Below are 13,876 nucleotides of genomic sequence, written 5' to 3'. Positions count from 1 at the left end.
AAAGAAGGTGTTCTTACTCTAACTTCTGGACCTTTACAAGTGTGATTCTCCTTGCTCATATCATTGTTCTGCTCTGATTCAATTTAATCATGGCTCAACTGCATGCTAGTGCATACATGTACACACACACACACACACACACACACGCACAGAGTTATGCCCAGAGTCTTCAAATTTCAGCAAGGACACTTTTTCCAAGAAGACAATTCCTTTTTCCCACCTGGGAGTTGGTTGGGTACTCTTCCTACATGAACCAAAGTGTCCTTTGCACTCCCTATTGTGGATCCTTGCAATTGTGAACTTCATTATCTTAAGTAAAGCCCCAGAAAACATGAATAAATGAATGACTAAATGAATGGATTCCTCAAGTAGTATTTAACTTTTCTTGCATGTAGGTCATCTATATTGAATATTGAAGTTGTGGAGACTAGGGAATGTATCCTTTATTTATTTATTTGAGTTCTCTCACTCATCACTTCACAAATAATAGATTCTCAAAACTTACAGAATTTTTTTGAGAACTAGCTTGGATTTTTCTGTATGTTGTTGACCTCATATGAAGTCATAGAACTCTTCTCTAGAAGTGTCCTTAGAGATCACTTAGCCCAACCTTTTCATTGATATTTCTTTTGGATTTCGCTGTGAGGGTATTTTAGGTATTTTGGCCCAGAGGCAAGATGCGTTAGTTAAGGGAGAAAGTGCTAGGAGTGCATAAATGAAGTTAAGGCAAACTTTTTATTGCTTCTTCCTCCTTTTGAAGGGAGATTAGGCAGAAAGGAAAGGAAAGGGAGAGGAGAATTGGGGAGTGAAATAGCCAAAACTGAAAGAGATGTGAGTCTAAGGATGAGTCTGGAAGAATCAAGGGTTCAAGTGAGTGGAGGTTGAGAGAGAGGTGATATAGCTTCCTTCATAAGACAATGGAGGCTTCCCTGGGCTGGGGACAAATCAGATAGAAAGTTAGAGTTTGGAAGAGTCTGAATGCAAACCTAATTCCGTCTAGTTCAGGCTCAAAGCAGACCATCCCCAGGAGCATGGAGATTCTACACTCTCCTCAAGAGAATGGACAGGTCGGGGGGCATTGGGGGTACTGGGGAAAAGAGGGGGAGGGTTGGGGATTGTTACACTCACTGTGTGTCTCTTTCTCTCACCAGAATTTTATAGAAGAAAGACAGGTTAAACTGAACATCCGAATGAACTTGGAAAGGAAAACAGGAACATATCATCCGAAAGTTGAAAACAGGGTCAAGAGAGTGCATGGGGCTTCCCTGGTGGCTCAAATGGTAAAGAGTCTGACTGCAGTGTAAGAGAGCCTGTTTCGATCCTTGGTTTGGGAATATCCCCTGGAGAAGGAAATGGCAAGCCACTCCAGTATCTTTGCCAGGAGAATTCCATGGACAGAGGGGCCTGGAAGGCTACAATCCACGGGGCTGCAAAAAGTCTAAGGATCATTATATCCTTAGATATAATGATATAATTATATCATAGAGGAGCATTGTTCTTAACTACTGGAAAAGTACACGGTAATAATATAACTTGAGTGGTTACAGTGCCCAGGCAAGGAGCCTCAGTTGATTGCTTAGGAGGACATTTATGTTTTTATTGTATGAATCAATAAATACATACAGGTCCTTTAGGGACAGCTAAATGAGTTCTTTTTCCCACTTAGATCTGTCTATCCACATCGTTTTCAAGAAGCACTACCTCTGTGGAGTTCTGTTCTCCCAAAGCCTTGGATGCTGGGAGATCAGCTGAAGTCACTAAAATTGCCCTTGAGCCAAAAATAAAAGTAGTTACAGAATTGTTTTTATATGTGTATTTCTGGAAACAACAGATTCCTAATTTTATTAACTTACATGTGACCCACAATTTATTAAAATATCTTTCAATTTCCTAGTCCCAGTTTGCTGATAATATCATGCAAACAAAGACCAGTGATTTGGCAATTTTTATTTTCATTTATCTTGTCACTGATAAGGTATTGATACAATAATTGGGCTAATATTCTGAAAATTATTGATGTGCTTTCTCTTTTGCTTTTCTGAGTATGAGACCTCCACTTTGCTTGCCAAAAGGTAAGGAGTGAGAAATGTGGTAAGAATTAGGATTTGCCGGGGCTTCTCCGGTGGTTCAGTGGTAAAGAATCCACCTGCTAATGCAGGAGACATGGGTTTGATTCTTGGTCTGGGAAGATCCTACATGCTGTGAGACAAGTTCATGTGCCACAACTATTGAGCCTGTACTCTAGACCCTGGAAGCCATAACTACTGAGCCCATGTGTCATAACTACTGAATCCTCTGCATTCTAAAGCCTGTGCTCCACAAGAGAAGAAGTTGCCACAATGAGAAGCTGGTGCACCACAAACTAGGTAGTAGCCCTCAGTTCGCCACAACTAGAGAAGAGCCACACAACAACGAAGACCCAGCACAGCCAAAAGTAAATAAATTTTTTAAAAAGAATTAGGATTTGTCATAGAAGGTATTAAAAGACATGCAAAAAATAAGACTGTTATGTGAGACAACAGATTTGAAATCCAGGTTCACTAAAAGCATAGAAATGGCCAAAATGGGAAGGTGTGTCAGACAACTGAAGCATAGGAGGACTTCAGAGCCTACTCAGATCCTACATGATCCTGTAGGGATCATGAAAAGAAACCACACTAGTTTTTATCAGTGAGGAGTACAGAATAAGATAGTAAAATTAATGACCCTGAGGTTTTAACTCTTCAAGTCATCTTCAGTCCCACTTGGCAAGGATGCAAATTTGAGAACCAAGGAGCCTACCACAAGGCTCACTGTGATGGCACTGGAGAGATAAAATCTTGAGCTACACAGGCCTTACTCATTATCTAAGAGTTCCAGCAGGGTAATCTGTAATCAAGTGAACAAGAGACCTAGCCTGCGACATGAGATGGCATCACACCTCTAGACTTTGACTGTTGCTCTCGGACACTGTTCTGTAAGGTTCTGTAAGATATACTCTGCTCTCTGATACTTTGACACCATTCTCGGGTGGAAGTGAGCTAATAATAATGAGCTAAGAGACAGGAGATATTAAGAATGTTTTCCTTGACAATAAGATGCGCCAAGGCTTCCGTTGCGACCCCCTCTCTGGTGTGAGCCTCGCCAGCCCCTCCCCCAGGAGACTGTTGCAATCGGCCAGCCCCTGCTCCTTGGTAACCATAGGTGACCGAAAGGCTGAGATCAAGAACGCCGATATGTCTAAGGAGATGCAACAGGACTTGGTGGAGCGTGCTACTCAGGCATTGGAGAGATATAATATAGAGAAGGACATTGCGGCCCGTATCAAGGAGTTCAACAAGAAGTACAACCCCACCTGGCGCTGCATCGTGGGGAGGAACTTCGGTAGTTACGTGACACGTGAAACCAAACACTTTATCTTCTTGGGCCAAGTGGCCATTCTCCTGTTCAAATCTGGTTAAAAGCACTGCCACACACCCAGTGATCCATCCAAAAACAAGGACTGCAGCCTAAATTCCAAATACCAGGGACTGAAGCCTTCAGCCTTGCCTAAGGGAACACCTCCACCTTTGAACCTGTCTTGTGTTTTGTAGAGGGCATTCTCTGTACTAGTTTGTGGTTATAAAGCAATTAGCAAAACAGCTTACATTTGTATTTATTTTCTATTCCACACCTCCCTGCCTCATGTTTTTTCTCTTCAAAATCCATTCCTTTAAAGAAATAAATCTGTTGGAGAAGTGTGTGTTAATAACCATTTGTTCAAATAATATAAAGTTGAAGATGGCCTATTATTTGATCTTGGGTAGGTTGGTGGGGGTGATTCCTTGAAGTTTCTGTGGGATGTAACAGACTAGCCTGTTCAACACATTTGAGTTTCATTCTTGCCCATCCTGTTCCTGTTGTGCATGGAAGAATACTACTCAGAAGTGTGTCTTGAGAAATGCATGGCAGAGAAACTACTGGATTAACTCTTACTCCTAATCTGATAAACACATTACTTAAGTGCTTCTTTGGGATAACTGCTATAGAGTGTTCTGGGCCTTAGGCCTCAGAGATGATGAATGTGTAGTAGAACTCCTTTAAGCTTTCTATGGCTGCAAAATGTAAATAAGCTGGAGAGAAAGTTGGGCTAGTGAGACATTTGTTGGGCTCTAGACATTTCCCCTCCCCTGCCTTGGCCAAAATATACTCTAAAGGTTAAAGGTGGTCTTAAAGGAAAAAGCTCTTGAACAGCGGCCCTCCATGTGATTTTAGTAAAGTTTTCAGGAATTTTTTTTTTTTTTAAAGAATGTTTTCCTTGACAATAAACTATTTAAGGGCTTCCCTGGTGTCTCAGTGGTAAAGAATCCGCCTGCAATGCAGGAGATGAGGGTTTGATCCCTGGGTCGGGAGGATTCCCTGGGTCGGGAGGATTCCCTGGAGAAGGAAATGGCAGCCAACTCTTGTCTTCTTGCTGGGAAATCCCATGGACAGAGGAGCTTGGAGGGCGACATTCCATGGGGTCGCAAAAGAGTTGGAAATGACTTAGTAACTAAACAACAACAGCAACAAAAACAAACATTATTTAAAGGGACTAACTGAAACTGCAGAGTTGAAAAAGAAAAGAATTGAATGGATCAGGCATCAAATTAATATTCTAAAGCTGTGGTATGCTTGAGGTTAAGGGAAAAGATAGTGTTAGTAATGGGAGAAAAAAAGAGTTGTATTGTCTTTGCACATTTAAGCACAGTGTAAGTTAAACCTTTTTTACACAGTTCATGGGGTTCTCATGGCTAGTATATGGAGTGGTTTGCCATTCCCTCTTCCAGTGGATCATGTTCTCTCAGAACTTTCTACTATGACCCGTCCTCCTTGGGTAGCTCTATATGGCATGGCTCATAGCTTCACTGAGTTACATATACCGATTCAATGGACATGAATTTGGGCAAACTCCTGGAAAGGACAGAATTTCACTTTCATTTTTGGCATTATGGCATATTAGATAATTCAAAAAATTCTGGGTACAAAGTATCTAGGAATGTTGGATAAAATATAGCAAACCTTCATTTTAGACTCAGAACTAAGCTTCCAAGAGAGGAAGGGGAATAACCAGGAATCAAGAGTGAAAAGTTAAGCTAAAATCCAGAATGAAAGCTGATGTAGACATCCTGGATGCTTTGGAAAGGTTTCACAATCTTAATGACTAAGTATTAATGGTTCTATAAGCTTAGGCCAGAAAGCACCATGCAAAGAAGGATCCATGAAAGACTAGACTCCTGGTGAAAGATGAACTCAAGCACAAGTGAATTCATCTATCTTGAGCTGAGCTTGAGTGGAAAAATGTGTCCTCCTGAAAATCCATTATTGTTAGCTTATATTTACATGGGTTTAAAGTTCAAATCTATACTCTGTAGATGGTTTTAGAGGCCCTAAATTAAAAATTATACTCAGCGATTGGTATTCATTGATTCATATTGGAACAGGACACTGGCAGAAGGAAATAGAATGTCTCAAGGATCCCAGAGATAAGCCCTGCCAAACATGAACCCCAAGTACACAATTACAAAATACATGAGGAAGAATCAGCAACATGCTCAATTAAAATAAGACCTGCAAATACAACAAATAATTTAGTTACTGAATGTAACAGCAAATTTGGAAAATGCAACAGTGGCCACAGGACTGGAAAAGGTCAGTTTTCATTCCAATCCCAAAGAAAAACAATGGCAAAGAATGCTCAAACTACCACACATATATTTAAAATGCTTAGAGAAAAATAGGGTGAAACATGGGACAGAACAATGTCTTTTTCAAAGACAGTCATAAATTTAAAAAGAAGTTATATGATAAATACATATTAGGGATGTAATGTACAACAAGGTTAATATAACTGATGCTGCTCTATATTGTGTATGAAAGTTGTTAAGAGAGTAAATTCTAAGAGTTCTCATCATAAGGAAATTTGTTTTCATTTTCTTTTATTTTGTATCTGAATGACATGATGGATGTTTACTAAACTTATTATGGTACTCATTGCATGATGTATGTAAGTCAAATTATTATGCTGAACATCTTAAACTTACACAGTGTTTTATGTAAATTATCTCATGAAAACTGGAAGAAAAAAATAACAAAGAAATAAAGAATATTAATAAATTAAAATTTAAAATTCAATTGAAGGCTTAAATAACAGGTTTACCAGATACCAGCTAAAGGGATAGCTAATAAATAAATATTATGTTTTTAAAGAAGTATGCAGAATTTATCACAGAGGCACAAGATGAAAAATATGACAGTGCTTAATGGATTTGAAAGAGTGAATGAGAATCTAACTGGGCTTCTGATAAAAAATTCTATATAATGAAAAAAGGTAAAAGAGAAAAAAAAACATGTTTTGTAGAATAAAAAAAGCATGGATCTTCAGATTGAGGGAAGCTACTAAATCTTAATCAAGTAAATAAAGAGGAATACATAGTTAGATATAAAACATCATGGTGAAACTACAGAACACTAAATAGAACAAGTATTTCAAAAGCAGCCTAAAAGAAAGGCAGATTTTTCTCCAAAGGACGATAATTAGAGTGACTGTAAACATCTCAAGAGCATCATTAAGAATTAGGAGACATTGGACCAGTTCTATGTACTAAGAGAAAATGCTGTCAAGTAGAATTTTACTCAAGGGAAAAATATACTTAGGTCAAAACAGCACTAATAATTTGCTATTGAATTTTCATTTTTTTCAGTGAATGAAAAAAGTGCTAAAGCACTAAAATTTTTCAGTTACTTAAAATAAAATTATTTCAGATAAAAGACATGAAACTCAAAAGGTATTGGTGGGAAAATGGTTAAAATTTAAGGTGATCCAAACAATCACTGATGGTATAAAACAGTAACAACTATTGATTTTAATGGTAAAAAAATTGAGATGGAAAAATATACTAGATAAAAATAACATAGAGGAGAGGAGAGAATCATTGTAGATAAGTACACATATTAAACATTTGAAAGTCCACCACTGAAAAACAGAAATATAGCATTTAAATTTTATGATCGAGAGGAAGAGAAGTAGGAACTGAATAATCTCTACACCAAAAGAAAGTTTTCCAAAAAAAGCATAAAAAAAAGCAGAATATATAGAGTGCAGGGAAACAGAAAGTCTTCCATGTTTCTAGTGTGAATCTAAATCAGCACAAAAATTCTGAAGCACAACCGGCAATATTTTAAAGATTAAGTATTAATCACTTCCTGGAAGCACAATTCTATCTCAAGGTATGTAGACTAGAATAATACCTCTTAAGCTATCTATGATTTAAAACAACTTTTACAATGTGTAATCCACTGCAGAACAATAATTTTGCAAGAATGCAAAATCATATGATGTGGCAGCAATGTCAAATTGCTGTAAAGTTTTCACTTGCTTGCTCTCAGTGCTTGTACTACCTCACCAGAGATAATTCATTGATACTGGCCCACACTATATTTTGAAGAGCATTGCTCTATACAAAGTCTTAAACACATCCGTAGGGAGAAATATATCACAGTAATCAATGTAGCACTGCTTGTAATAGCAAAACAAAACAATATAGCTAAATGTTCCCCAAAGAATGGATAAATTGCAGAATATTCATACATCTAATAATATTTAGTGATGTGAATGAATGATCTAGAAGTAAAGGTATCAGAGTAGATAAATATTAAAGGTAACACAATGCTGAGTATAAAAAAGCAATTTGAAGAATTCATCTTATATGATAGTGTTTTGTAACATAAAATGATGTCATGGTTTCTTGAGGAATATATATTTTTAGGGAGGTATAAAGACATGCACAGGAGTGGTAAGCACCAAATTCAGGATAGTTACTACTTCTGGATGGTGGGAAAGAAAGAAAACACTACTGGGGAGTGTTCATGAACTCTATTTGTACTTTTGTACTTTAGTTGAGCAGAAGTTTCAAGTGTGTTCATTATACCACTCACATATTTTTGTATGTTTGAAGCATTTCATAATTTAAAATGGAAGAAGATACATTAATAAAAATATTTCTTAAATTGAGAGTAAAAATTACCACCATGTAGCTTAAATGTCAGCAATCATTCAGATCTGCCATTCTTTAACATACCTGAAGAGTTTTGTTTTCAGTTTGCATGCTAAGTCACTTCAGTTGTGTTTGACTCTTTGCCACCCTGTGGACCACAGCCCTCTGCCAGGCTCCTCTGTCCATGGAATTTTACAGGCAAGGATATTGGAGTGGGTTGCCATTTCCTACTCCAGGGATCTTCCCAACCCAGGGATTTTTCACATTTAAAAAGAAACTTAAATTGTATTCAGTTAATATCTCAAGCTAGTATAAGTGTAATACCAACAGTTTCTGGGCACTTATACCCTGTGTTGAGTCCTACCTTTACACACAGCAAGTTTTTCTAGGTACTAGTGTGCAAGAAGACTGGAGTCCCTCAGAGGAGATTTTTATAGGAAGATTCTAATAACAAAGCAAAGTGCTATGCCTCCCACACTGGGATTCAAGCTTAATTAATATACACTTTTCATTTTCTTATTCAGCACTTATAAACATTGCCTACAAACATGGTAATTGTAAATAAATAGGCAATTGTTTTACTCTGTTGACTGTTTATATAAAAGACATTAAAAATATATCACTCAAGGGACTCAGTTAATAACTTAACACTAGTTAGGATTTGCCTCATTGATCAGGATGACTTGTGAATTTTTTGTTCAATTCTCCTGAGACTTAAAATATATAGGAAGATTCTCAAATGTTAGGTGATGAGGCAAAGTCACAATCTTATCCTTAAGAATCATATTATCTCTGTACACACAGGAAGTATTATGTATCAACTGTTACTCTTAATTATATTTACTTATATTTATGCAGGACCCTTAATCCAGAGCAATTGAGTCATTTTATTTATTGATAAGGTAATAAAACAATGAGGTTATTAAACTCTCCCATTGCTATCCAGTATTCTCATTCTTTTTAAAAGACTGTGATCAGCAAAAAGTCCTAGCTCTGAGAGAATGTTTAGGAACGTAATTATAATTATAAAAGGACATGCAAAAATGTACAAATGATCCACACTTTAAATACACTGGCAAAAAAAGTACAACTTTTTTCTTAGATTGCTTGTAAGTTAATTTTCAACTAATTAACAAAATGATTTCCTATTTCACACTAAATTAGAAGTTGCTGAATTAGAGATAGGAAAGTTGCTGAGAAGAGTTTCTAATACTATGGTTTTCTAAACTGTCTTCAAATCCAAAGTATTCCTAGAGTGGAAATCAGGTATACTTCAAAAAATAAAAAGCCAAAGATTTCATTTGTATACTGGCTATGACAGGCATGATTTAACACTTTGAATTTTTCCACATTAGTCTGATTTGCATTTTTAAGGTTTGGTTTATACCTCAATGGAATAAAAGAGTGAAATTTAACTCCATCTAACTTATGTATATTAAATAAACCTTGTGTTCTTTACATGCTAACCTGTGGGTGCCTGTTCAGTTGTGTCCTACTCTTGGCAACCCCATGGACTACAGCTTGCCAGGCTCCTCTGTCCATGGAATTTTCCAGGCAAGAATACTGGAGTGGGTTGCCATTTCCTACCCCAGGGAATCTTCCCAACCCAGGTATCAAACACACATCTCCTGTGTCTCCATAATTGGCAGGCAAATTATTTACCACTGAGCCCAAAGCCTTTGACTGTGTGGATCACAACAGACTGTGAAAAAACTTCAAGAGACAGGAATACCAGACCACCTGACTTGCCTCCTGAGAAATCTGTATGCAGGTCAAGAAGCAACAGTTACAACTGAACGTGGAACAAGCAACTGGTTCCAAATTGGAAAAGGAGTACGTCAAGGCTGTATATTGTCACCCTAGTTTTTTAACTTATATGCAGAGTACATCATGCAAAATGCCAGGTTGGATGAAGTACAAGCTGGAATCAAGAGTGCCGGGAAAAATATCAATAACCTCAGATATGCTGATGACACCACCCTTATGGCAGAAAGTGAAGAACTAAAGAGCCTCTTGATGAAAGTGAAAGAGGAGAGTGAAAAAGTTGGCTTAAAACTCAACATTCAGAAAACTAACTAAGATCATGGCATCCAGTCCCATCACTTCATGGCAAAAAGATGGGGAAATAATGGAAACAGTGATAGACTTTATTTTGGGGGGCTCCAAAATCACTGCAGATGGTGACTGCAGCCATGAAATTAAAAGACGCTTGCTCTTTGGAAGAAAAGCTATGACCAACCTAGACAGCATATTAAAAAGCAGAGACATTAATTTGCGAACAAAAGTCCATCTAGTCAAAGCTATGGTTTTTCCAGTAGTTATGTATGGATGTGAGAGTTGGACTAAAAACAAAGCTGAGTACTGAAGAATTGATGCTTTTGAATTGTGGTGTTGGAGAAGACTCTTGAGAGTCCCTTGGACTGCAAGGAGATCCAACCAGTCGATCCTAAGGGAAATCAGTCCTGAATATTCATAGGAAGGACTGATGCCAAGGCTGAAACTCGAATACTTTGGCCACCTGCTGCAAAGAACTGACTCATCTGAAAAGACCCTGATGCAGCCTGGTGTGCTGCAGTCCATGGGGTCGCAAAGAGTCGGAAACGCCTGAGCGACTGAAATGAACTGAACTGAGCCATTTGTGTCACTGACTTGTTTTATAATTTCAGTCAAATACCATGTTTGCCTCCCTGGGTCTTGGATTCCTCATCTGTAAAATGGATAGATCAGATTATTTGAGTATCCATTCCCTCTCAGTCTTCCTACACCATCAGTTGTGCCGGCCTGTTTGTCCTGACAGGGTTTGTCATTGGCTGCAGTTTCACCCTCTTCACATCAGGTTGGTCTGTGTGGCAGAATGAAAGAAATAAATAAAGAAAGAAAAAAAGCAAGCAGTAAAGAAGTGCAAATTCTGTAAACATCTATAAAGATGATCCTTGTCCTTGGGGTTTCTCTTTAGCATAAGGAAAACATAAAATGGTAGAAAATATTTGTATAATTTATATTACAAAGAAATACTTTTCTACTGAGAAAAGTATTCTATGTTTTCCCAAAAATGCCTCTTGCTTTTCAGCTTAAAAGAATTATAGTCATTCTAGGATTTTCATTCTAAAGGGGAAAATTCAATTATCCTATCTATACTTCAGCATGGACTTTCAGTTTCTGTATGGTTCTGTTCTTTTTGGTTTTGTAAGTGTGTTTCTCAGGTTTATATTAAGTGAGAGTCCAATAAATATGAAGTTAAAGGTTGGGGAACACTGTGATTGATAACCAGGGGAATAAAAGAAGCCGAGTGAGAGAGAAGCAGAGACCCATGTCTTGGCTTTAAGAAGTTAGACAAACTGAAGCCACAAGTCTCCAGCAGAGATTTCTCTGGCGTAGATAATAGAGGAATGAAGGGCAAGACAGAAAAACACAAAACAAAGTCATAAATATAAAGCTGAGCTGAGTGAGGATTTCAGAGTATTAACACTGTTCTCAAATCAGATGTACAAACTGTGTTTGGACAACACTTGCCTCATGACCAAGATGAGTGTAATCTTTCTAATGGATTAAGTGTGTTATTCATGTACAACACAATAATGGCCTTTTGAAATTCAATGTGAATTAGTTCTATATGCAGTAATTGTTAAAATTCAGTTTATCAGTTCAGTTCAGTCAGTTGCGTCCGACTCTTTGCAACCCCATGGACTGCAGCACACCAGGCTTCCCTGTCCATCACCAACTCCCAGAGCCTACTCAAACTCATGTCCATCCTGTCAGTGATGCCATCCAACCATCTCATCCTCTGTCATCCCCTTCTCCTCCCACCTTCAATCTTTCCCAGCATCAGGATCTTTCAAATGATTCTTTGCATCAGGTGGCCTGAGTATTGGAATTTCAGCTTCAACATCCATCCTTCCAATGAATATTCAGGATGGACTTCCTTTAGGATAGACTGGTTGGATCTCCTTGCAGTCCAAGGGACTCTCAAGAGTCTTCTCCAATACCACAGTTCAAAAGCATCAATTCTTTGGTGCTGAGCATTCTTTATAGCCCACCACTCACATCCATAAATCCATATATTAGTTTATGAATAAGGCAAAAAACCGTTTGCATTCATTAAAGGGATATGTAACTTAGAATTTTTTTCTAATTTCCTTTTTTCTCTTTAAAGCTCTTATACATGTACCCCAATGTTCATTGCAGCACTATTTACAATAGCCAGAACATGGAAGTAACCTAGATGTCCACTGACAGATAGATAAAGAAGCTGCAGTACACATATACAGTGGAATATCCAGTTCAGATGTTCAGTCGCGTCGGAATCTTTGTGACCCCGTGAACCGCAGCACTGTTTCCCCATCTATTTGCCGTGAAGTGATGGGACCGGATGCCCTCATCTTAGTCTGCTGAATGTTGAGCTTTAAGCCAACTTTTTCACTCTCCTCTTTCACTTTCATCAAGAGGCTCTTTAGTTCTTCTTCACTTTCTGCCGTAAGGGTGGTGTCATCAGCATATCTGAGGTAATTGAATATTAGTCAGCCATAAAAAAGGAACACATGTGAGCCAGCTGAACTGAGGTGGATGAATCTCTAGCTTGTAATACAGAGTGAAGTATACCAGAAAGATAAAAACAAATATCATATATTAACACATATATATGAAATCTAGAAAAATGGTACTGATGAACCTATTTGTAGGGCAGGAATAGAGAGGCAGACACAGAGAACAGTCATGTGGACTCGTCAGGGGAAGGAGAGCGTGGGACAAATTGACGGAGTGATGTTGACATATATACACTGTCATATGTAAAGCAACATTGACAGTTACTATATATAAAATATAAGTTAGATAGTGAGTGAGAAGCTGCTATATAACAGAGAGGCCAGGCTCATGCTCTGTGATGATCTAGAGAGGTGGATGAGGAGGTGGAGTGGAAGGGAGGACCAAGAGAGAGGAGATAGATTAATATATATACTTATGACTGATTCATGCTCTTGTATGGCAGAAACAAATAAAACACTGCAAAGCAATTATCCTCCAGTTTAAGATAATTAAATCATAGAAATACATATAATTTTAGCCTTCTTAATTCTGATAATCATAAGCCTGAAAATTTATGGAGCATTTTAATGCTTATCTATGTTTATTTTTACAATAAAAATGAAAGAATATATTAATGTTAATATTTCCAGTTTAATCTCCTTTTAGTAAAGCAATATTAATCTATCCTATTCAACTATCCTGGACCGGAGGAAGTGAGGCCCTGGAGCAGTGGCTGCGAGGCGCTGGAGCAGTTGTGAGGAGATACCCCCACGGCCAAGGTCAGGAGCTGTGGCCGCGCTTTGCTGGAGCAGCTGTGAAGAGATAGCCCACGTTCAAGGTCAGAGAACCCCCAGCAAGATGGTAGGTGTTGGAGCCATGGCTGTGTGGCACTGGAGCAGCTGTGAGGAGATATCCCACAACCAAAGGAAAAGGAGAAGCCCCAGCAAGATGGTAGGAGGGGCGAATTCACATTTAGAATCAAACTCCATTCCTGCCAGAGATGCTCAGAGGGTTCAAACAAATCTTGTGCACACCAGGACCCAGGGACCACACAGAGACTGAGACAGAAATGTGTTGGAGCATCTCCTGTGGAGGAATGGGTCAGCAGTGGACTGCCACTGGGGCAGGGGCTCTCAGTGCAGCAGACTTGGGTGTGGCATAAGCCCTCTTGGAGGAGGTTGCCATTAACCCTATCAAAGAGCTGCCAGAACTTACACAGTACTGGGAAATAGGCTCTTGGAGGGCACAAACAGAACCTTGTGCACCAGGACCCAGGAGAAAGAAGCGGTGACCCCAAAAGAGACTGACCCAGACTTGCCCGGGAGTGTCCAGGAGTCTCCAGCAGAGGCATGAATCAG

At 38.5% G+C, this 13,876-nt stretch overlaps 2 protein-coding genes across 5 annotated transcripts in view; one reads left to right on the top strand and one right to left on the bottom strand.

The window, feature by feature from the left end:
- KCNH7 (potassium voltage-gated channel subfamily H member 7) overlaps positions 1-13,876 on the bottom strand; it is a 531,702-nt gene that overhangs the window by 245,021 nt on the left and 272,805 nt on the right. The gene's annotated exons all lie outside the window — the stretch shown is intronic.
- On the top strand, positions 2,224-4,270 carry LOC113903288 (dynein light chain 1, cytoplasmic-like). The gene has a single exon (XM_027559207.1). The coding sequence runs from the start codon at positions 3,078-3,080 to the stop codon at positions 3,438-3,440; it is 363 nt and encodes a 120-aa protein (XP_027415008.1). The 5' UTR covers positions 2,224-3,077; the 3' UTR covers positions 3,441-4,270.

The sequence above is a fragment of the Bos indicus x Bos taurus genome, chromosome 2 (genome assembly GCF_003369695.1).
Source record: "Bos indicus x Bos taurus breed Angus x Brahman F1 hybrid chromosome 2, Bos_hybrid_MaternalHap_v2.0, whole genome shotgun sequence".
NCBI classification, from domain to species: domain Eukaryota; kingdom Metazoa; phylum Chordata; class Mammalia; order Artiodactyla; family Bovidae; genus Bos; species Bos indicus x Bos taurus.
This window is presented reverse-complemented; position numbering and strand designations above follow the sequence as displayed.